The sequence below is a fragment of the Camelus bactrianus genome, chromosome 4 (assembly GCF_048773025.1).
Source record: "Camelus bactrianus isolate YW-2024 breed Bactrian camel chromosome 4, ASM4877302v1, whole genome shotgun sequence".
Lineage (NCBI taxonomy): Eukaryota > Metazoa > Chordata > Mammalia > Artiodactyla > Camelidae > Camelus > Camelus bactrianus.
This window is the reverse complement of record NC_133542.1, coordinates 66,745,459-66,771,407: the sequence shown is the minus strand read 5'-3', so window position 1 is coordinate 66,771,407 and position 25,949 is coordinate 66,745,459. Positions and strand designations below refer to the sequence as shown.

At 39.5% G+C, this 25,949-nt stretch overlaps 3 protein-coding genes across 3 annotated transcripts in view; 2 read left to right on the top strand and 1 right to left on the bottom strand.

Annotated features, from left to right (window-relative positions):
* Window positions 1-25,949, top strand: part of LOC105069973 (olfactory receptor 1L8-like) — a 133,760-nt gene that overhangs the window by 39,239 nt on the left and 68,572 nt on the right. The gene's annotated exons all lie outside the window — the stretch shown is intronic.
* On the bottom strand, window positions 5,928-9,760 carry LOC105069967 (olfactory receptor 1N2). Its single transcript, XM_074362175.1, has one exon. It carries the CDS (start codon window positions 7,034-7,036, stop codon window positions 6,080-6,082), a length of 957 nt encoding a protein of 318 aa, XP_074218276.1. The 5' UTR covers window positions 7,037-9,760; the 3' UTR covers window positions 5,928-6,079.
* Window positions 19,187-22,837, top strand: LOC105069968 (olfactory receptor 1N1). Its single transcript, XM_074361436.1, has one exon. It carries the CDS (start codon window positions 20,915-20,917, stop codon window positions 21,857-21,859), a length of 945 nt encoding a protein of 314 aa, XP_074217537.1. The 5' UTR covers window positions 19,187-20,914; the 3' UTR covers window positions 21,860-22,837.

Below are 25,949 nucleotides of genomic sequence, written 5' to 3'. Positions count from 1 at the left end.
GACAAAAATACAGGAATTATGAAACATTTTCAGACAAGTTGACTCTGAGTAACAGACTGCTTTGGGGAGGGTTTTTAGGCAGCCAGTAAATTTTGGCCACAGCAGAGGGAATGAGGAGTCAAAATTATATGGTCCTTATTTTTCGTGTGTGTTGAGGGGTAGGAGGTAATTAGCTTCATTTATTTGTCATTGTTTAGAGGAGGTTCTGGGGATTGAAGCCAGGACCTTGTGCATGCTAGGCATGGGCTCTTCCACTTGAGCTATACCCTCCCCCTATGTCCTTATTTTTAGACAATAGTATTTTTTAATGTTTTTAAGATTCTGAGAGGCAGAAGAAAACTTAGAGGGCCCTAAACAAGTTATCGTCTATTTCTGCAATTAATTTAAGCTGCTGGTGACCCTTTTAGATCTGAAGGCAAACCTAAAAGGTGAATAACCAAAGAGAATCTGCCGTGTTCACACCTACTAGTCACAAAAAGGATGCTGGCATTGGACATTTCTGACTTTTCTCAGCTGAAACAGGGAGACCAGAAAGAGGCGTTTTTGTGTGGACTTATGTTTTCAATCCCTCTGAGTGTGCACCTAAGAGTAGAATGGCTGGGTCATGTGGCAAATCTATGTTTACTTTCTGAGAAACTGAAAAGTGTGTTCCAACGTGCGTGCACCATTTCATATTCCTACCAGCCACGTATTAGGGTTCCAATTTCTCTACATTCTCACCTACTATTGCTATTGTCAGTCCTTTTTATTTCAGTCATACTAGGTGGATGTGAAGTGATGTCTCATTGTGGTTTTGACTTGCATTTCCCTAATGACTAATGCACACTGAGCATCTTTTCATGTGCTGATAGTCAGCAACCTCAGAGCAAGGTGATTAGCTTGGCCATTAAAACCTTTACCCTTTTTCTGGTAACTTCTTCCCCATATTTTCCTTGAGTGCTCTTGGATTTTGTGATCTTTACCACCAATCTGTATGCCCTGAAAAATCCGGACTGTACTAAATATCTTAGCACTGGTGTTCCTCTTCCTTGACCTTATGAAAAATTACTGTCAATCAGACATGCCAACTGAGGGAAATAGAAAAGTTATTATTCAATAGTTTTATCAGTAAATGTTAGAGAAATAATCAGTTGGCATTCAGATTCCATTCTGACCTTGTTATAGGGTAACTTTCTATAGTTTATAGGCTGGAAAGAAGAAAGGAATACTTTCCCTAGACTCCTCTGCAGTTTGGGTCCTGGATGTGGATTCAGTTCTACAGAATAGACACACTTACGTGAAATATGGACAACTCAAATGAAGTGGAAGGCATTAAGACTGGTTTTTGTTGTGGGTTTTTTTTTTTTTCTTTTTTGGCCGTTTCTACTGTCAGATGTCTTCATGGAGATTTTTTTATTTGAACGGAATTTCAACGTCCAGTGTGTATACAGATGCGGAGAGGCAGTTGATTTGGGAGTGGCAGCTGGAGCCCCCTTTTCAGTGTCTAGCCATCAGGTTACTGGGAGTCAACATGTAATTTTGATGGTGATTCCTGATCCTTGGGATGCAGCTGCCCTGATGTGCTCTTGAATTCAATAGTTCCAAAGGCCGTCTTCTGACTCCGCTTCTTCCCAATTGAGTAAGAGATAGAAGCACTCCATGTAGGTCAGATTACTATTGTTCTTAAGGTAATTCTTGGAGAGTCATCCTAGAGCCTGTGATTCTATAACACTTTCAATGGGTTTGTAAGCACCCAATTCCCTGAATTAACTTCACTTCTGCTTAAAATACCAAAGGTGGTTTCCTCTTCCTTACCCAGAACCTTGATAATAGAATAAATAACAACCTGTAGACTTAATCTTGAAATAATTATGACACCAGGCTCCTTATGTTCATGTGGATAGATAGAAAACTCCTTCAGTCCCACATGAAAACATCACAACTAATTTCTAATACAGAAGGAAAAATTGCTTTTATTTTTGAAATACTTAATTTTCTTTAAGAAGTTCTCAGCCTTTCTCCCTTGTGGCACAATATATAATAACCTAATTTAGTATCTGTTTGTTGGCAGCATGGAATTTTCTAGTAATTCTCTCATAAAGGGAAAGATTGATTTTATCTCCAGAACAAGTTCCAGGTAAGAAAAGTATAGGTATTGGCTAAAATAAGTCAATATTAAAAAATTCAAATATATTTAAATTCACGATTATTAAAGTAATATTTTAGTACAGAAAGTGTGGGAAATACAAGTTGGAAATGGACGTTGAAGAAAGAACACAATGATCAGGCACAATTCCTTCATCTTGGGAGAGCCACTCAATATTTTGGTGTACTCTGTTCAAGTTTTTTTTAAACTAAATATTATGAATAATGAATAATGAATTTAGAATGAATTCGGTAATAATGTTTCCTGTTAACATTATTCTGTGTTAAAAATACATAACCAAATACTGTACCTCAATAAATATAGACAAATAAATAAAACACATTATCAAGTAATTGGAAAGCCCACACAATAGTTCATCATATCAACATACCATTATTTAATTAACTAAGCTGTAGTGACTAAAATCTGAGTGGTTTCTGTTGCTCTTACAAGTAATACCGTTATATATAAAATCTTGACAATTTTTTTTTTTTGCTGTTTCATTGATCAAATTCCTGGTAATGAAAGAGTAGGTCACAGGGTACAAATATTTTCAGTGCTCATAATAAGAATGATCAACTCATTTCCTGGAAGTCTATGTCAATCTAATTCCCACCACCAGTAGCATTTGAGAGTATCTTCTTTACCTACCTCCGTACAGCATCATTTAGTATCATTTAAAATGCAATTTTATCTAGCAAAATGACAACCTACAGAATGGGAGAAAATTTTTGCAAAAGATGAAACTGACAAAGTCTTGATCTCCAGAATATATAAGCAGCTCATACGACTTAATAAGAAAAAACAAACAACCCAATCCAAAAATGGGCAGAAGACTTAAACAAGCAATTTTCCAAGGAAGAAATACAAATAATCAATAGGCACATGAAAAAATGCTCCATATCACTAATTATCAGAGAAATGCAAATCAAAACTACAATGAGGTATCACCTCACACCAGTCAGAATGGCCATCATTCAAAAGTCCACAAATGACAAATGCTGGAGAGGCTGTGGAGAAAAGGGAACCCTCTCACACTGCTGGTGGGAATGCAGGTTGGTGCAGCCACTGTGGAAAACAGTATGGAGATTCCTCAAAAGACTAGGAATAGCCTTACCATATGACCCAGTCATCCTGCTCCTGGGCATATATCCAGAAGGAACCCTACTTCAAAATGACACCTGCACCCCAATGTTCATAGCAGCACTATTTACAATAGCCAAGACATGGAAACAGCCTAAATGTCCATCAACGGGTGACTGGATAAAGAAGAGGTGGTATATTCATACAATGGAATACTACTCAGCCATAAAAATGACAACATAATGTCATTTGCAGCAACATGGATGCTCCTGGAGAATGTCATTCTAAGTGAAGTAAGCCAGAAAGAGAAAGAAAAATACCATATGAGATTGCTCATATGTGGAATCTGGAAAAAAAAAAGAACATAAATACAAAACAGAAACAGACTCATAGACTTAGAATACAAACTTGTGGTTGCCAAGGGGGTGCGGGGTGGGAAGGAACAGACTGAGAGTTCGAAATTTGTAGATACTGACAGGCATATGTAGAATAGATAAACATGATTATACTGTATAGCACAGGGAAATATATACAAGATCTTGTGGTAGCTCACAGTGAAAAAGAATGTGACAATGAATATATGTATGTTCATGCATAACTGAAAAAGTGTGCTCTACACTGGGAATTGGCACAACATTGTAAATTGACTATAACTCAATAAAAATGTGAAAAAATAAAATAAAATCAAATGCAATTTTATCTAACAGTAGTCTAAGATATAAATTAGGGATGGTATTACTTCCAAAAGTCTTTACATTATGATTCTGTGATATGTAAAGGATTATTTACATTCCCAAAATGCATTAGTTGTAATATCTATATCTATCTGTATCTCTGTCTATCTATCAATTTATCTGTCTATCTATCTATCATCTGTGTATCTATCTATATCCCATAGGATTTAGGGGGATTCTTAGATATGGTAAAAAGTCTCTAAACTTTCAGTTATAAGAGAAATATTTTTCCCACCAAAACATACTAAATATTGATTAGAGGTTTTAAAATGTGAAATGAAACACATACAACTTTTGGACAAAAAGGTAAGCACCAGTGACTTTTTGACTCATGAAGTCCTTATTTAGGATAAATATGTTTATCCCCTCTGATGAAACAGTACCCCTTTTACTTTCTAAGTCTCATAAGGGGCAGAAGAGGTTGAGGACATGACAAAAGGAGAAATGGATGAGGTATAACCATACTATATTCAGCAATATCCCGACACCTAAAATTTTCTGGACTCAGGACTATCCTATCCATTTGAGATTGATTTGGTCAGAAAAGTTCACCTTTGAAAGTATAAATAGTCCTGTGGAAGAATGAACCTTAGTCCCAAATCAAGTGCATGTTTTTTTTAAAGGGATTTCATCATATTTAACTGAGAGCTCCAGGAATGAGAGTTTTGACAGAGATCACTACAGAGTCTATTGACAAGGGAATAGGCTGTAAGTATCCTGGTGTATCTGGGTGACTGGAGGGCAATGGTGGGGATAATTAGAGGTAGGGATTTTGTTCAGAAAAAAGAGAGATATTACCGACAAAGACAAAAGTTGTTTTTCTTTTTTTTTTTAACCTTTGCTTCTGTACTGGAAATTGCAGTGGTCAGGGACAAGTGACCCAGTTCAAGGCCAGGTGGTCTAGTCAGATTTCCCTAGTTGTCTCATTATTCCCACCCCTTATATTCCAAGGAAAAGGGACAGAGTGTGGAAAGGACAACAGCAAAGGGAAATGCATGCAGGTGCAATCTTCCTCCTTGAAAATCTTCTTCCTTTAACAAGATTTATTGTACAATGCATCAAAACATCACAGCCTCATTTTTGGAAAACTTGGTCCAGGATGAACTTGATCTTGAAACCTCGGAGAGCTCTGTTTAGATGTTTCTTTTTCACTCTGGGGTGACTTACTAATCATTGGAACATTTTTTGTGCCAACCCCCAAATTTTATTTGGGTTCTAAAGATATCTACAAGTTTTGAAACATGTAGAGATAAAAAGAAAACAATAACCTATAATAATACTGCTTAAAAAAAACAATATTAAGCTTTGTGACATCTTAGAACACCAATTTCCTCCAGACTACTTTTCATCAAATTATTGCCCTAAAAGTTCCAGTGCTCATTTGATTTATCATTTGTACTTTTTTTTTTGTCATTTTCTATTTTAAGGTAAGGTTTATGAAAGAATTCAGAGAACAAATCATGCACTTACTACAAAACTGGTACACGGTAGCCACACATAAATGTTGAGTCTGTTTCATCCATCCATCACAACAGAAAGTAGTGTTCTTAAGTTAAAGAAATAAAATATCAAGGAAATACCATAAAATATATGTTAATTTAATTCTTATTCTCCTATTGTGTTCATTCAATATACATCACCATCTTCATAATGTTGTATAATACATATAGGATGGATATTGGAATTAAGCTTCCCTAGTTTGGGGACGTTATTTAACATTCTGAGTCAGAGTTTTTCACAAGCCTATCTCAAAGAACGGATATGGAGAACAATGAGGAACATAGTAAATGCTCATTAAATGTTTGTATTCACATCCCTTCACCTCATCCCATGGCCCCAAGGGCAGAATTACTTGGCTCCAGAGGGTACATGGAATATTTTAGCTCATGCTGGCTAATAACCTGGTTTAGAAATGAGGAGCGGGGTATGGTGTCCTTTTCTTAGTAATGGTTGCTTTACTGTGTTCAGGAGAGAGACTCAGAACATCTCACGCCACAGCTGAGTAAAGGAATGGAAATAGCCTTTTGTTACACCCCTCAGTGTTACCTGATAACCTTCCCCTAAAATCAGTCTGGGTGGTGAAATCACTGAAATGATGGAGGGCAGGGGCTGACTGGTATACCAGGATCGGGCATCACTATTCAGGTAAGAAGAGAGTCTTCCAACTGCCAAAGAGTTTACCCAAAGCCTCCTTCATGTCTTTGTTCCTCAAGCTGTAGATGAATGGGTTTAGCATGGGAATAATCACCATGTAGAGAATGGCAGCCCTGCTTTCCCTCTCTGCAGAGTGTGTTGATGGAGGAAGCAAATACACACCCATAAGAGACCCGTAGAAGAGCAGTACCACGGTGATGTGAGAACCACAGGTAGAGAAGGCCTTCCATCGCCCTCCAGGAGATGAGATGCCAAACACCGCCCAGGAAATGCAGACATAGGAGAGGATGATCAGCATGAGAGGAGCGGTGAGGAACAGCAGGCCCACGGTGATGATCATCAGCTCGTTAATGCGCGTATCTGAGCAGGCAAGCTTCAGTAGAGCACTGGGATCACAGTAGAAGTGGGGGATGGCCTTGTGGCCGCAGAAGGCCAATCGGGTCATCAACAGCGTGTGTATCAGTGCGGGACAGTTGGTTAGCACCCAGCACATGCCCAACATTTGTGCACAGAACTGGGGACTCATTGCTGTGTTGTAATGAAGTGGTAGGCAGACGGCCACATAGCGGTCATATGCCATCACAGCCAGAAGTAAGTTGTCCAGGCCACCAAATGTAAGGAGAAAATAGAGCTGTGCAAAGCACCCAGTAGAGGAGATGCTCTGGCTCTGAGTATGCATATTGGCCAACATTTTGGGGATTGAGGTAGAAGTAAAACAGGCATCGGTTAACGAAAGGTTGGCCAGAAAGAAGTACATGGGAGTATGGAGGTGAGGGTCAGAGATGATGGCCAGGATGATGAGCAGGTTCCCCATCACAGTGACCAGGTACATGCCCAGGAAGGTGACAAACAGGAGAGGTTGCTCCTCTGGCCGTTCAGAGAATCCTAGAAGGAGGAAGTCTGAAATAGCAGTTTGGTTCACCCGGTTTGGTTTTCCCATCCCCTGTAGTTCTTGTTATGTGTGGAGATAAAACCTTTCCATGGGTCACCGTTTAATCAATTCACACATAGCATCTGTGTAGCCAGAACTGTACTGAGAAAAGGAAAGAAAGACAGGAACTTGGCAATGAGAATCTCTGGATCTCACTGGGGATGTGAGAAAATATCCATGGGGCATTTAGAGACCGTGCAAGAGAAGAGCCATGCAAATATGACCTGTGCTTTTTATGCTACAAGAGGGTCCTGAGAAGAGAGATCATTGTGACCAGAGAAGTCCGTGTAGGCTATTGGAGGAGGTGAGAATTAAGCATATCCTTGAGGGCAAGATTGGAAAAGTCATTTTTGCTTACTGAGTAAAAAGGAGGTGCATGGTCCCTCCTCCACCCCTCCCCACCACCCCCACACACAATAGGACAAGATAGTCACCTTTCTACTTATGTCCCCAATCCCTAGAATTTCACCCAAGCCATTCAGCTGCTGTCCTTATACCCTTGCCTGTCTGGGGGCTTTGGATCTGGGGGCTGAGGGCAATGACTGTGATGTCCCATTCTCCCCACAAACATGGCCGGGGTGCCACCTGTCTCTCTATCACTCTCTCTCTCTTAGCCCTGTCCTCTTGTCCTTTTGCTCCTCTGTACCTGGATTCACTCTGAGAACAGTTATTCCACCTGGTCTCTTGGACATAATCATTATCCATATGTTCCAGATACCTTGATGGCACTGTTTCGGTCTTCACAAGACTATGGAGTAGGTATTGTTGCCCTCCACACTTTGCAAATGGTGAAACTGAGTCCTAGAGATATCTGAGGTACTCAAGATCAGATAGTTAATGAATGCAGGTATGTCTGCCTAAAAGCTCTGTGACCCCACCCTACACCGGTACTCAAGCTCTGATTTTACTTTTCATCAGAGGGAAGAATCAGGAAAGGAATCGGGCTCTGGTTGCCGCGGCTTGAACGTAGCCACTCTCTTCTGTTCTCCCTGGATTTAGAGCCAGCTAGTGCGAGATGTCATTTCATGTTGGCCTTGGCCTTAGAAGTTTTGTGAAGATGCTGGTATGCCATTTGTTCTTTGGTTCATAGAGAAGCTTCTGACCCTAGGCAGACACTCAGATTATCTGCTGCAGAAACTTCTGCCTAGTCATTGGGCTAGGAAGGGAGTGGTGTGTGTCGTGTGTGTTGTGTGTGCATGTTTGTGTATGTGTGTCCTATCCCTTCCAGATTCTCACCTGTCAGTGTATGGATCAGTTTTAGGCATCTTCAAGTCCTCCGATTCTCTCTCCTGGGTGGTAAATTCACGATGAGGAACTCCTTGAATTTTCTGACTCGGTCAGTAAGGTTGGGGTCTATTGAGTTCAGGGGTCATTAGGAACAGCAGGAGTGTATGAACCATTTTTTCGGCTTTCTTAGGTCTGGGAAGACAGGAGTTTTTCTTAGGGTTTTAAAGGCTCCGAGGAACCATCCCCCAACGTGCTCATTAGAGCCAACCTCTGTGTCATTGTGCAGCCTGTTCTCCAGCCACCTCTGCCTGGTCCTGGGGGAATGGAGGGCTTCTCTTTCCCAGGGGGTCAGCTCTCAGATGTGGGTCTCCTGAATGTGACTCGGAAGCCTCTTGCTGGGATGCAATGCACTTCAGCCTGACCAGCTGGCCTCCTGGGAACTCCTGCCTATGCACTGGACAATTTGGTGCCTGTCTCCTGTCTTGGGTAAAACTGGGTTGAGGGAGACATCAGGAGCTTAAAATATGACCACTTCTGCTGGTGATTTCTCTAAACAGAGTATTCCTAATACAAAGCAATATTAACTACTATGTATAAAACAGATAAACAAGTTCATACTGTATAGCACAGGGAACCTTATTCAATATCTTGTAGTTATTTATGGTGAAAAAGGGATATGAAAACGAATATATGTTTGTTCATGTATGACTGAAGCCTTGTGCTGTACACCAGAAACTGACACAACATTGTAAACTTACTATACTTATATATGTGTATATATGTGTGTGTGTGTGTGTGTGTGTGTGTTTATATATAAAACAAAACAACTCCTGAAGTCCTAAACGCTCAGTGAAATGAGGCAGCCTGTATAGAACACACCAGTCATAACGTCTGATAGGTAACAGCTAAACATGCTGCATCTCCTCTGGTTTTGTTAATACTAGCTAGCACTTATTGGACACTTTCATTATGTGGTCACAAGGAATACTCACCCCCAAGCTTTGGCTGCAGGAACTGTTATCATCCCCATTTTAAAGATGAGAACACTGAGGCCCAGTGAGGAAAATGACTTGACCAAGGTCATAAAACTACTAAATGGAGTAGGGGAGAATTCCAGCCTAGGTCTGCAGGACTCTAGGGTCCTTCTTTTTTTTTTTTTTTCAGGGAGAGATGGGGCAGGGTACAGCACAGGGAGATTGGGAAAGGGACAGAAGGAGACAATGGGACCTTGGAGAGAGCCCTTGAGAGGGAGGGTGGCACGAGGAAAAGAAGAAAGGATGGAGTGGCTAGAGTCCATGCTCTCAACCACCACACTCTGTTCCAGTATCACTGTTGCTTTTAATCATTAATAATTTCATAGATACAAAACAATCTCATTGTTCTAATGTCCATGTTATCAGTAAGATTGGTTATCAGTAAGACTGAATATTTCTTTCATCTAATTTTTAACCATGCGTTAATTATTCCTCAAATTATCCTGTTAATATATTTGTCTTTTTTTTTCTATGAGGGTGTTTTTAAGTGAATATTAAAAGTGATAAAACAAAATTGAAACATTTTATTCTGGGTGTTTTTGTGGGTCCTTGCCATTCCAATATGTATAGCAATTTTTTAAAATTATTTTTTGCAGTCAACATCAGCAAATATTTGACCTTGAGATTTTTTTTTCATTGCTTTTATACTAAAAAGTCCTTTCCATCTCATGGATCAGGGAAATTCCATCTAGTTATTTCTTTGAAATTTTAATAACTACAGTTAAATCTTTAATTTACTTGCAATTATGTTGTGGTATGGTGAGAGAAAAGGATCTAACTTTACTTTTAATTTTTCACACATAGCCGGTTTTATCAGTTCCACTTTTTAATAACTCATGCATTCTCCATGTGTTTGTTAGTTCTGAGTACCTATTCCTGGCCTTTCCACATTGCCTGGCTGTTCACATTATGGCAGCAGGCTTCTGAAACAGGGCATTTTTGAGAGCAAACAATCTAAGAGGTCAAGGTGGAAGTTACATGGAAATCCTAGACTCTCACTGTCACTGCCTTCTATAGGTCAGACAGTCACTAAAGCCAGGCCAGTGACTGAGGGAAGGAAGTTAAGCCCCATCTCTCCGTAGGAAGAACAGGAAAGAATTTGGGGCCCTCTGTAATTTACCATGGCCAGAACTCTTGCCGCAAATTATTTACATTCTTCCCACATTCGAAATAGATTCACTCCAGTAAGCCAGAAAAAGAAAGAAAAATACCATATGCTACCACTTATATGTGGAATCCAAAAAGACCCCAAAAAGACACAAATGAACTTATTTACAAAACAAAAACAGACTCACAGACATAGGAAACAAACTTATGGTTAGGAGTGGGGTTAGGGGGAAGGGGGTGGGAAGGGATAAATTGGGAGTTCGAGATTTGCAGATACTAACCACTATGTATAAAACAGATAAACAAGTTTCTACTGTATCGCACAGGGGACTATATTCAATATCTTGTAGTAACTTACAATGAAAAAGAATATGAAAAGGAATATATGTATGTATATGTATGACTAAAACATTATACTGCACACCAGATACTAACACAACATTGCAAACTGACTATAGTTCAATAAAAAATTTGGAAATTTTTAAAAAATGGATTCACTCCTTCCCCAAACCCATAATCTCATCCCACTGCAACATCAAACCAATATCCAAGATCTTGACATCTAAAGAAGGTCCTGATGAAAATGTGTTTCCTTAGATGCATCTCTCTGTGTGTTGTTCCTCTCAAACTGAAGACCTGGGAACTTAAGAGGAGGCAGACAGACGCACAAAGCTGTGTTTCCTTCACTCTCATTGCTGCTGATACCTACTGATGGATAAACCACACAGGAGAAGCTTATAAAGCAACCAGCCAACAGCCTGTCAGAGAGAGTGTGTACTCTAGAGCTCCGGCTTGCACCTCTCCATTCTCTGATCAAAGAATAAAACTTTCCTTTATTCTGAACTGAACTCAGTCTCCTTCTCCTGGCATGAGCAGCACGTGGCAGGAGGACCCTAGCTGGAGCCAATTCAAAAAGGTTGGTCACAGTAGTGATGAAAGTGTCCCTGACTCTGTTTCCAGGGGAAAAGCTTCCAGTGTTTCAGCACCGAGTCTGTGATGTCTTCTATAGAAATCCTCCATCAGATTAAGGATGGTCCCTTCTACTCCTAGTTTCCTATAGGTTTTTACAGCGAATGGATGTTGAAGTTTATCAAATGCTTTTTGTTGCATCTGTTGAAATTTTGAAATAATTATTCTCCTTTTTATTAAGGAAATGAATTTCACTGATTTTGAAATGATAAACTAACCTAGCTTCATGAAATAGACCCTTTGGTTCAGTGTAGTATGCTTTTTGTCTTTTCCTAGATTTAATTTTCAAATATTTTGTTTAGAATTTTGAAACTTGAAAGATTGGTCTTTGATTTTCCTTTCTTGTCATATACCTCTTAGATTTTGGCATTAGGGCTATGCTTGCCTCATAAAAACAGTTACAAACTTTTTCCTCTTTTACTATTCTGGTGAAGAGTTTGTGTCAGACTGTAGTTATTTCTTCCTTAAATATTTGGAAGAACCCATCAGTGAAATCTTCTGAGACTTGATAGTCCCTTGGGGACCATTGATAATGGATTCAATTTCTTTAGTAGATATCAAACTACTCAGATTTTCTCTTCTTTTGTCTGTATTAATATAGTTTTATTTTTGAAGCATTTGTCCATTTTATTCAAATGTGAAATTTATTAGCTTCCTCACATTGTCTTTATATTTAAAAAAACTGAAGGGTTGTGAAAAACACAAATAATACCTGTAAAAGTTAATAAATGTTTACATGTGCATATATTCATGTACCACTGTACAGATAAAAACATAGGACATTTCCATCACCCCAGTTTTCCTCAATATTACCCCAATGGTAAACTGTACCCTTGCATTTATTTATTATATTAAATTAATTTCAGCACCTACCCAGAAATAAAAATCCTAGCTTAGATGGTTTCACTGTTTAATTCTCTCAATCATTTAAAGAAAAATTAAAATTAACCTTAGACCAATGCTATAGAAAGTAGACAAAAAGGGAACAGTTAATTCATTTTATGAAGCTAGAAAAAGTTGACAAAAAGAAAATTACCTTTATAACTACCCAAATTTGTTCCAGTTAACTATCACTGTGTAACAGACATCCCAAATTTAGTGGCTTTAATGACAATTACATTTATTTTGCTCATCTTCAGTTTGATCAGTTTGGTTTAAATGGCTCTTCTCTGCTCCATGTAATGTCAGCTTGTTGGGTAGGAGGCTGCAGACTGGACTATCTATATACTTGTTCACTCACAGGTCTGGTGGTAAATGCTGAGTGTTGGCTGGGACCTTAACTGGGACAGTTAACTGGAACACCTATATGTCATTTCTCTGTGTAGTTTAGACTTTCTCATGACATGATGTCTGGGTTCTAAGGTCAAGGTTCCAGATGTTCAGCCACAGCAATCAGGCAAGAGAGAGAAATAAAAGGGATCCAAATTGGAAAAGAAGGGGTAAAAGTGTCACTATATGCCAACGACATGTTACTATATATAGAAAACCCTAAAAGGTCCACACAAAAACTACTAGAGCTGATCGAAGAATTCAGCAAGGCAGCAGGTTACAAGATTAACGTTCAAAAATCAGTTGCATTTCTTTATACTAATGATGAATCAGCAGAAAAAGAAAGTAAAGAAACAATCCCCTTTAAAACAGCACCCAAAGTAATAAAATACCTAGGAATAAATCTAACCAAGGAGGTGAAAGGATTATACACAGAAAACTATAAACCATTGATGAAGGAAATTAAAGAAGACTTTAAAAAATGGAAAGATATTCCATGCTCTTGGATTGGAAGAATCAATATTGTTAAGATGGTCACACTGCCCAAGGCAATCTACAGATTTAATGCAATCCCTATCCAATTACCCAGGACATAGTTCACAGAACTAGAACAAATCATAATAAAATTTATATGGAACCATCAAAGACCTAGAATTGCCAAAGCATTACTGAAGAGAAAGAAAGAGGCTGGAGGAATAACTCTCCCAGACTTCAGACAATACTATAGAGCTACAGTCATCAAGAAAGCATGGTATTGGTACAAAAACAGACATATAGACCAATGGAACAGAATAGAGAGCCCAGAAATGAAACCACAAAATTTTGGTCAACTCATCTTCGACAAAGGAGGCAAGAATATACATTGGAATAAAGACAGTCTCTTCAGCAAATGGTGCTGGGAAAACTGGACAGCGCATGTAAAACAATGAAGCTAGAACACTCCCTTACACCATACACAAAAATCGACTCAAAATGGATCAAAGACTTAAACATAAGACAAGATACAATAAACCTCCTAGAGGAAAATATAGGCAAAACATTATCTGACATACATCTCAAAAATTTTCTCCTAGAAGAAATAAATGCAAGAATAAACAAATGGGACCTAATGAAACTTACAAGCTTCTGCACAGCAAAGGAAACCAGAAGTAAAACAAGAAGACAACCTACGGAATGGGAGAAAATTTTTGCAAATGAAACCGACAAAGGCTTATCTCCAGAATATATAAGCAGCTCATACGACTCAATAAGAAAAAAATAAACAATCCAATCCAAAAATGGGCAGAAGACCTAAACAAGCAATTCTCCAAGGAAGACATACAAATGATCAAAAAGCACATGAAAAAATGCTCAATATCACTAATTATCAGAGAAATGCAAATCAAAACTACAATGAGGTATCACCTTACACCAGTCAGAATGGCCGTCATTCAAAAATCCACAAATGACAAATGCTGGAGAGGCTGTGGAGAAAGGGGAACCCTCCTACACTGCTGGTGGGAATGCAGTTTGGTGCAGCCACTATGGAAAACAGTGTGGAGATTCCTCAAAACACTAGGAATAGACTTACCATATGACCCAGGAATCCCACTCCTGGGCTTGTATCCAGAAGGAAATCTACTTCAGGATGACACCTGCACCCCAATGTTCATAGCAGCACTATTTACAATAGCCAAAACATGGAAACAGCCTAAATGTCCATCAACAGGTGACTGGATAAAGAAATGGTGGTATATTTATACAATGGAATACTACTCAGCCATAAAAACTGACAACATAATGCCATTTAGAGCAACATGGATGTTCCTGGAGAATGTCATTCTAAGTGAAGCAAGCCAGAAAGAGAAAAAAAATACCATATGAGATCGCTCATATGTGGAATCTAAAAAACAAAAACAAAAAAAAAACAAAAACAAAAAACAGAGCGTAAATACAAAACAGAAATAGACTCATAGACATAGAATACAAACTTGTGGTTGCCAAGGGGGCGGAGGGTGGGAAGGGATAGACAGGATTTCAAAATTGTAGAATAGATAAACAAGATTATACTGTATAGCACAGGGAAATACACACAAAATCTTATGGTAGCTCACAGAGAAAAAAATGTGACAATGAATATATATATGTTCATGTATAACTGAAAAATCACGCTGAACACTGGAATTTGACACAACATTGTAAAATGATTATAAATCAATAAAAAATGTTTAAAGAAAAAGGTTCCAGATGTTCAACATCATTAGTCATCAAATGCAAATTAAAACTACAATTTAATATTGATACATTCCTTCTTGAATGGTGAAAGTTAAAAATACCAAGTGACTGGAACTCTCATATAGTGCTGAAGGAATGTAAAATTGTACAACTGCTTTGGAAAACTGGAAGTTTCTTATAAAGTTAAACATACACTCATTATATAAAACATATTCCACCCAAAGACTTGTATTTGGCAGTTCATAGCTGCTTTATGCATAATGACCAAAAAGTAGTTACAGCCAAAATGTCCATCAATGGTGAAGGCATAAACAAATCATGGTATATTAATACAATAGAATACTACTCACTAATGAAAACATAAATTATTGATTTTTGCCACAACATGGATGAATCTCTAACATTTTGTGCTGAGTGGGAGAAACCAGATACAGTAGTTAAGATGCCATTTATTTGATTCTCTGGAAAAGGCAAATCTAACCTATAATGGCAGAATTCAGGTTGCTGGCTGCATGAGACTGGGAATGGGAGAGGGGGTTGGTTGGGATGTGGATACAATGGAACTTTAGGGGATGATGAAAATACTCTATGTCTAGATTGTGGTAGTGTTTGCACAGGTATATAAATTTGTAGTACTCTGAAATGTGCACATTAAAAGGGTGCATTTAATTTTATGTCAATTATACTTCAATAATTTTAAAATAAGATAGATTTGAAAATAAGATAGATTAAAGATCAAACTCTATACATAGAGTTATGGATAGATGGATGAGTTAAAGTAAGCATAATAAAATGTTAGAGTTTAAATCAAGGTGGATAGTATTAAAAAAGTTCACTGTAGAATTCTTTCAACTTTGTTATGTTTGAAAATGTCTGTAGTAAAACGTTAGGGAAAAAGACTGATGCTACTAGTTATATTGAGAATATATAGCAACTGGAACTCTCAATTATCTTACGTGGGCGTGTCAATTGTATAAATGTTTTGGAAAAGAGTTTGTCTACATATAAAAAAGCCAAATATTGCTTCCTCTATTACCCAGAAATATCTCTTCTAGGTGTGTATCTGAGAGAAATAAGTGAATATGGCCACAAAAGGCATGTTTAATGATGCTCCTACCAGCTTACTCATAAGGACCAAAGTTGAAAGCAATCCATGTCTAACAAGAGAGAAATGAATGGGTAATCTGGCTGGGAAACCTTTTTTGAGGAAAGCCAATGCCAGTATTCTTTCCTGCTCAGCTAGTTGGACTCCAAAGAAAATTTTTATAATATTCTGCATTTGTGAAAGAGGTCTGGCAGCAAAACCCAGATAAAGGGCTGTGGGTTTCACCACTCAGCATTTTTTTCTTTTTTCTTTTCTTTTCTTTTTATTTAACTGAAGTATGGTCAATTACAATGTGTCGATTTCTGGTGTACAGCACAATGTCCCAGTCATGCATATATAAATAAATGTTCATTTTCATACTTTTTCATTAAAGGTTATTACAAGATATTGAATAGTTCCCTGTGCTATACAGGAGAAATTTGTATTTTTTATATCTATTTTTATATATAGTGGCTAACATGTGCAAATCTCAAACTCCCAAATTTATCCCTTCCCACTCACTTTTCCTTGGTAATCATAAGATTGTTTACTATGTCTGTGAGTCCACCACTGAGCATTAATGTTATATATAGTCATCTAATCCCCCTGTTTTTTTATATGAGTCACTAATCTGAACTGCACATGGCAACGTCTGGTCCCAACATTCTCCAGAAAGTTAACTTTCCAATTTCTGCTAGGATAGGACAGTATTCCCATAGTGAGGAGTGAAAACTAGAATCTAGGGGTTCGACTTCTTCCGAAATAGCTATCACCTCTTAGTTTATTTCCCATTCACTCTCAGATCCAGAGGCACTCAGAGCTTCCAGTTTCTGGGCCTTTTGTAGATTCTTCAATATTGACAAGATTTGATTCTTTTGTTTTATCTACTGCCAGTTTAGTATTCAGCTTTTCCATGTCTGTTAACACATTTACCACTATCAAAGAAAAATTGCACCACATGGAGTTAAATGAGCAAGGAAGACTTTAATCAAGACTACTGTAATAGGGGAGAGAAACTGAACTCAACTCTGCTGAAACAAAAGGCAGGGTGTGGTTCTAAAAGCTGGAGTTAGATAGTGGAAAAGTACTGGAGGATGTTATAAAGAAGGTAGGTCAATGGTATAGGGCATCTGTGTTTGCTAATTGGCCTCTAATGAAGTTAGGCTCCTACTTTCACAGAGACTGAGGAGACAGGGGTTCTATCTTTCCTGATGATTACATTTCAAAGGGATGGTTCCCAGGACCTTGAGAAAACATCCCTAGGTTGGAAGAACTAGGTTGTAACTGGCAAGAGCCTAGGAGAAGATTTACATCCCAAAGAGGAAAATAAAGAATTTTACAATGCAATTTTTCTAAAGTAGATGTTCAAAAAAAAAAAAAACACATTGAGATCAGCAGCCAATAATCAGGAAAAGACTGTCTAACATTTAGTCAAGTTGAGGGCAGTGAGAACATCTTGATCACCGCTCACTCATCCGTCTGCTTTCCAACTTCCGGAATTTACTATTGTTTGCTTTCCACGCTTCTGGGTCCTTGTGGGTTTTATGCTTTTCCAAAAAATCACTTTGCTTTTAGTAGTTTTGGAGATGGAAAGGTGATTTTAATTTAACCTCTTTAACCAGAAGCTTGAGAATTTTTTAAGAAACGCATGTCATATGCCACTAAACTGTATATGTAGATATTGGAAGTTCCTGGATTTCTTTAAAGAAAGAGCTTAGGGACAGGAATCTTGTTGCAAGAGGGCAGCTAGGAGATCTATTTACATAGAAAATGAATTTTCGCCGTAGGCCATGGTTAAAAATCAATACAAATAGCATAGCTCCTGAATGTTTCTGTTTATCAAGAGAAAGAAGTAAAGCTTCCAAAAATTTTAATGAAGCCAGCACTGTACTAATTTGGTCTGCTACATGAGATACAGAGGCAAAAAAAAAATGGGGCTATTATGACAATTAGCTCTAACTAGGCTCTAGGGAACCCTTTACCGCGACTCCCTGTCGGTATATGCCCAAAGTACAGCCCTGTTCAGCCTCCTCCTGGTATTAGCCTGATGAGCCAGCTCCCTGTTTCCAAGTCACTTGTTCAGGCTTCAAAATAAAAATATAAAATACTTCAAAATTCCTGGAGACCTGGGTTGAGTGGTATCAGGGTACCACGTGCCCCAGATCATTTTAAATACTCAGTGCAGACACTTTTCTTTCTGATCTTCTCTGTTCCAGCTGGAAAAGGTAACTATGATTACCCCAACTTCCCCTTCAGACCTAGCCCTCACTTGGCTTTGTAATCCTTTGTTGATCTCTTGGGCTCCTCACTGGGAATCCTAGTCTCACTTTCTCTTGCTCCCTTCCCCCTCAAACTTACATCCGTTTAGTTATCTGACTTATGCTTCTGCCTATTTGCCACCTGTATTTATTATTCTTGACCCTGAATCCTGATTCCACGTAATCTCATCACAAAGGTTGGCAGGAAGAATCTGAGCTCTTCCCTCGTTCTTCCCAAATGAAAGACATCTACAGTGACTTCTCAGTAAGCAGGGTAGCAGTGAGAAGAGAAATTTGAGACACACAGTTGCAGGCTAGCAGGTCGTGCCTTTGGAATCATCTCTCCATCATGTCCAAGCCAGCTCTTAGCTGTTGGCAGACACAGTAGGTGAAGAAGCAGCAGAAGTAAGTAAAGGGACCTTATCAGCCAAGATGACAGAGGCAGAGATTGCCCCAAGGTTCTGGAAGCACCTCATTGCTGTCTCTAGGGCTACACAGTTTTCTGAGGCTATAGTCAGGATGAAGGATGAGAAACTCTTTAAGAGAAAGAAGAACCAAGGGATAAGGCAAGAGATAGTAGCATAAGACTCTTACGTAGAGAAGAAAAAAGGACAAAGGTTAAAAGCTGGGCTTACAATAGAAAGTTCTGAACCTTTTTTTTTTTTTTTTTGAGAATTTGGAAAATATTTTGATGTCAACTGGTCGGTTCCACAGACTGAGGGACACTATAGGAATAGACTGATCAAGGCATTACATGCAAAAGAGATAATGAAAGAGATGCAGCTCTGTCCTAAAATACTTTAGTACCCTTGAGAGGCTAAATGGAAAAAAACAGACTTTATTTCTGAAGGCAGGATCTGCAGGTCAGGAAAGCACCCTCCCCTTAATAAGATGCGCAATCATTTGAGTCTTAAGAGTCTGTCACCTTCCAGGACAGGGTTATTCGAATGTGCCCAGTTAGAGGCATCATATTCTCCATGAAAAGATGGAGTAGGGGAGAAAATTAACTTAGCTTGTGGACTTCCGGTCTCTCAAAAGAGGTGATATAGCTCTGAGGTATGTTCTTCAATTAGTGTAGGGGTCGAGAGTAAAGAAATACGTAATCGTGCTCAGATAATTCTCCTATTAAAGTCTGGAGTATTAACTTCAAAATATGAACAAAGTTTCAATAAATATTCTAATAACCTGTAGGCAAGTTTTTCTTTAGTGTGGATTTTAATAGAAATCAGTCGTAGGAACATATTTAGTCTGTACAATATTAACAAAAATAGTGAAAAATGGAAGGATAGCTGCCTTCAAAGAAAGGTCACTAGTGAAGAGCCTGAAAACCCTGGTTCTTGGACCATATCTTCTAGGACACAAAGTAAATTGTTTTAATAACTTCACTTTTTTTGAACCTTAGCTTATTAATCTGTGAATTAAATGGAAGAGTTAAATTAGACGAATTCTTTTAAATCCCTATTGAGTGGAAGAGGGTATAGCTCAGTAGTAGAGTGTGTGCTTAGCATGTACGAGGTCCTGGATTTAATCCCCAGTACCTCCATTTAAATAAATAAATAAATAATCAACCTAATTACTTCCCTGCTAAAAAATTTTTTTTTAAAAGAATCTAATCACTATGAAGCATCAACACAACTGAGGAGGGTTTAGTTAGTTTTTAAGCACAGGGACTATATATTAGAGAATGTAACTCAATAGGTCTGAGAAGATCTGAGGATTCCGTATTTTTAACATGCATCTCACTTGATTCTGATTATGACCAATGTTTGGGGATCTCAGGACCATATGATCTTGTAGGTTCTTCCTAGTTCTTAAACTTCACTATTCTATAAAAGACAAGATAGGAAGGGCAAGTGAGGCCAAAGACGTTAAACTAGGGATACTGAGGGACTAACCATAAATGTGGTGATAGAAAATCACTTTCTATCTATACTGATTGGCGACGTAATCTCTGGCATCCAGTGCCATGGGTTTGAAGTCTGTCTTGAAATTTACAAGCTGTGGGTGCAAATGACTCAAATATCCTTAGCCTCAGTTTTCTCTATACAATCTTAAGAATAATAATTTCTGCTTCCTAGTCTGGTTGAAGGGTGAAAGGAGACTATCTGCATGAAATGCTTAGTTGAGTATCTGACATGTAACACGTGGCTAGTGAATGTTAGCTACAGGATGACGGTGGTGCCAATGACAAAACTCAGATGCGGGGAAATGCAGAACCCCGTATTTCCAATTTCAGAAGAAAAGATAAGGAAATAAGGGGACATGAGTTCTTCATATGCCCTTCAGTCTAAAATGAGAAATTGAGAGAGTTTTAAAAACAATTTTGTATGGATTTGGGGCTACCAAGAGAAGGTAAGATTTAGCTCACCTCCGTCTACTCCTGCATCTACACTACTACAATGATGAAATTGATACGGGCTATAGACCTGGTCCAGGACCTGGTAATCCCAGAGATGAACATGCCCAGAGTCTCCTTGGAAGACAACTCTCTGTATAAAAGATTGACCAGAGGGAAACAGAGAGGAAAGGAAAAAAGTATTAATATTCACAAGAAAGAGAGAAGGAAGAAAGTAGGGTCAAATTGGAGCTGAAGTCAGGATTGGGGATGAAAACGAATTTAAAGGGAGATTTGGGAGTTGGAAGGTTTGGGAGACAGCACATGTAGAGTTTTAGAAGAAATCTCTCATTCTAACTGTTTTCCCTAGTTTCTGGATGCTACAGAGTCATGGAAAACCAATCCAGCATCTCTGAATTTTTCCTCCGAGGTATATCAAGGTCACCAGAGCAACAGCAGTTATTCTTTGGAATATTCCTGTGTATGTATCTTGTCACCTTGGCTGGGAACCTACTCATAATCCTGGCCATCGGCTCTGACCCACACCTCCACACCCCTATGTACTTCTTTTTGGCCAATCTGTCTTTTGTTGACATGGGTTTGATATCCTCCACAGTAACCCAGGTGCTGAGAAATGTTCAGACCCAGTGTCATACCATCTCCTATGCTGGTTGCCTGACACAAATGTATTTCTTTCTGATGTTCGGGGATCTGGACAGCTTCTTCCTAGCTGTGATGGCCTACGACTGCTACGTGGCCATCTGCCGCCCTCTCCACTACTCCAGGATCATGAGTCCTCGAGTCTGCACCCTCCTGCTAGCATGGTGCTGGGTCCTCACCCACGCTGTTGCCCTGACTCACACCCTCCTCATGGCTCGGCTGTCCTTCTGTGCTGCGGGAGAAATAGCTCACTTTTTCTGTGACATAGTTCCTGTCCTGAAGCTGTCGTGTTCTGACACCCGCATCAACGAGCTGATGGTTTTTGCCTTGGGAGGCACAGTGCTCATCATCCCCTTTATGTGCATTGTCATCTCCTACATTCACATCGTCTCTGCCGTCCTGAGGGTCCGAACTCCTGGCGGGGGCAGCAAGGCCTTTTCCACCTGCAGTTCCCACCTCTGTGTGGTCTGCATGTTCTATGGGACCCTCTTCAGCGCCTATCTGTGTCCTCCCTCGGTGGCCTCTGAAGAGAAGGACGTGGCAGCCGCAGCAGTGTACACCGTGGTGACCCCCATGTTGAACCCCTTTATCTACAGTCTGAGGAACAAGGACATGAAGGGGGCCCTTAAGAGGCTCCTCAGTTGTCGGAGAATTCTCTCCTCTTGGACCCAGTGAGAGCAACTTTCAGTGAAAAGACATAGGCTCGGAGTCAGAAAAACATGGCTTCAGTCCGGGGTCTGCTATGCGCTAGTCATAAGACTGTGATCCCCTGACCCCACCTCCCTGAGCCTGAGCCTTCTCATCTGTAAGACTGAGAATATAATCTCTACCCAATAAGGTGACTTGGAGGATTAACTGAGATAAACTAAGAGATGCATCTAGTATAGTGGCTCATAATAGTCATTTCTCTTTTTTTTCAGTACATGATTCTTTTTTTTAAATTGTAGTAGAGTCAGTTTACAATGTTCTGTCCATTTCTGGTGTACAGCATAATGTTTCAGGCATACATATGCAAACATACATTCGTTTCCATATTCTTTTTCATTATAGGTGGCTAGTCAATTTTCAACAAATGCCAGATGTTGTTATTAATCCTGTTGTCACTCTTTGTCCTTCCTCCACTCAAAAAGTACAAAAATATTTTTTCTGAGATTCATTCATGAAACACATATACACTAGACACCTCCACTATGGTAGGAGCTGTTGTAAGTGCTGGGGACAGAGAACGGAATAAGACAAAGACCCTGCTTTCATGACACTTTTATTCCAGATTATTAATTTGTCAGTAATAAAAAAAAATTGGGTGACACCTGTCTTGCTTACAGCACTAAGTGGAGGTTAAGACAAAAGAAATAAAGGATGGTGTTACATTCCAGGAGAGGCAACATAGGTAAAGAGTTCCCCACCAGAAGACTGAAATTCAATCTTTAGATTTCCATCCTGCTTGCTTCATTTCCCGTGGTTTGCCAAAATTTTACCAAGAAGGATGTTCAGACTCCTTGGGCTGTCTATTCACCCTACTGGTCAGAAATGTTCAATGCCAGCATCCTTTTTGTGACTAGTAGGTGTGAACATGGCAACTTCTCTTTGGTTATTTACCTTTAGGTTTGCTTTCAGCTCTAAAAGGGTCACCAGCAGCTTAAATTAATTGCAGAAATAGACGATAACTTGTTTAGGGCCCTCTAAGTTTTCTTCTGCCTCTCAGAATCTTAAAAACATTAAAAAATACTATTGTCTAAAAATAAGGACATAGGGGGAGGGTATAGCTCAAGTGGAAGAGCCCATGCCTAGCATGCACAAGGTCCTGGCTTCAATCCCCAGAACCTCCTCTAAACAATGACAAATAAATGAAGCTAATTACCTCCTACCCCTCAACACACACGAAAAATAAGGACCATATAATTTTGACTCCTCATTCCCTCTGCTGTGGCCAAAATTTACTGGCTGCCTAAAAACCCTCCCCAAAGCAGTCTGTTTCTCAGAGTCAACCTGTCTTAAAATGTTTCATAATTCCTATATTTTTGTCAATGAATAATTACTGATCATCCTTCGTGGACTCAAACTCTCCCAGGCTTCAGCAATGGAAACTACAGGTGTGAGTCATTTCAAGCAGCACGCCGCATCTTAGTACTTGAGGGTTCCATTTGTTTGATGATCTGAACGGGACATCTGTTCTTCTCTCCGGATCTCCTTTCTGATAGTCTCTCTGGGTCCTTGACTGGGGAGGAGGGCTCTCACAGATAATCCGAGCTAGGGCAGTTGCAACCCTGGACTCCTGCTCTCATCTCCTTATCCAGAACTCTCCTTTCATTCTCTTGACATCTGTTGTCCTACAGCGGGTGGGGCACTGACACTCTCACCCTGCCGTTCATCTCGAGCTCTCTTCTGTCCTTTGAACTGGCAAGAAAATACCCTCTGTTTCCCATGATCAGCTCTCACAGGAGGGAGCCCCCGGGAGAGTTCTAAGGCTCCTGATGACAGAGCTCATGGACCTGAGGGAGGCTGAGAAGTCAGAGTACAGGACACAGCACCCGCTATCCCCGCACTCATGCCCCCTCTGATACCCTGAACCTGCTGCTCAGACTGGCCCAGCCAGCTCCCCTGCTTCACTCATCCTGACCCGCAGGAAACCTTACTCCACGGACAGTGCGGTACCTGTTGGAATGCTGTCTGGGGCTGGACTGAAGTTCTTGCCACAGGACCCAGGCAGACTAGGAGATGGGACTGGTTCCCACCCAACCAGAATAGTTACCGCTGTGTTCAAGTTTCCAGACTTCTTTGTTCCTGGATACATCCCATCATCCCCACCCTTAATCCCTAAGTTCAAACTTCTATTCCTTTCAGGTGCCTCATTTAAATAAGGTTAATATGATGTTGACATTAAGGCATTCACACGAAAGCAGACATTATTTCTCACTCTCTGTATTTTGGTGTGTAGAGTGAGTAGGATGTGCTTTTAATTGGGATCAGTGTGGGGCGGGGTGATGAAGAGATTGCTGGTGCCCCTTATCTATTTAGGGTACTTGGTTTCTTCTTGCTTGGAACCTGTTTTTAGAAAGCAGGTGGTCAGAAACTCGTTCCCTCACTTTGACTGTTAAACCTATTCAAAATTAACTCAAAGTGCCAGCCTCCCATTCTGTTCTCAAATATCAGTTGACAGAACCAGAAATCAAGATTAGTCCTTCTTCCACCACCTACTTCCCATCAATTATTGAGACCAGACTAGCCCTTCCTAGTGCTTCAAAGGCACTCTCTCCCCCATTCCCCTGCCCTTGTCTCCATTCAGGCACATCCACGTTACCTGGATGTGCAGGGACCTTCTAATTGAGCTCCCTGTCTCCAGCCTCTCCACTCCATTGCCCAGCCACCTCATCCATTGGGCACCTGAATCATCTTTATAAAACACGAACATAACCTTCCCCAGGTTTCATCCCTCCTCCACCCACCCCCAGTCAGCGGCACCTGATCACTTGCAAGGCAGCATCTAAACTCCCTGCCAGGGCATCAGAGTCCTTGTCTGCTGCTCTAGTCTCATCTCTTGATCCTCACTTGGCTCATACGCACACAGGCTTTAGCAACACCGAACGTTTTACGTTTCCCTGAACTTGCTGTCTGTTTCAATGCCCTGGTTCCCTCTGTCCCCCTGCCTAGACTGCCATTGTTCCCATCACGTATCATAATCCTGAGCCTCCTTCCGCACCCAGCTCCAGACCTGCTTCCCCTGTGAAGCCCTCACTGACGTCCCGGCGGCATCAGCGACAGCCTCCCTCGTGCTGCTACCACTTCTTCTACTGACGTCATTGTCTCTAAGCCTCAGTTTCCTCAACTGAGACCACAGAAGATAACAGTTCATGCTTCACTGGATTGTATGAGGATTAAAATAGGTAATACAGATAAAGCTTTTACCACAGTGCCTGACACACACTAAGCATGCGTAGTAAGCACAATCAGCAGCAGTATGCTGTTAGAGCACTTGTAAACTCATGCTCAATTTTAGCTCACCTGTCTCTACACTACTGGAACGTCTCCTTCTTTAGCATGGAGGTTGTGTCTTTATCCAGCTCTGAATGACCAGGGCTGGGTGCACTGCCTGACATAGAGCAGGTCACTCGCTAAGTGGCTCTTGAATGACAGAGTCTATAAGAAAAGGAGAGCCGCTATTTTTCTGGTATTAACTCCAACTTCTTATCCTTAATGACAAATAAATTAAATTTTATGTATATTTAGCTCTGTCTTGATTTCATTTATAGCTTCTTCTTTTAAAAAAAAGCCCCTTGGATTCAAAAATAATCATCTAATACATGTGGATTATTTTTTTCCTTCAGAAGCGAAGTGATTCTAACTCTTTAGTAGACCCACTTGTCCCCTTCCATCTGTGACGAAATAGGACCATATTTTTATTCTTAAAATACATGTCGTAGTTGAAATTATATATCTATCTATATACAATTTATTTAAATATAAACATATATTTTATATAAAGACATATAGATTACATAATTTATTTAAATATAAATATATAGATTATATATACTTATATATAATATTTATATTATAATTATAAATAATATTTATAGTATGTTATATATTTCTATTATAAATATCATTTATATTGTATTATATTTATACATTTAAATAAATGCATAATTTATTGAAATATGAAAATATCTATGTATATAATATCCAAAGCTGACAGGTAAATGCTGTAACTCCTGGTTCTGAGATTTATGATTCCCCTCTTCTAAGAAAAGTCTGTATATTGTTA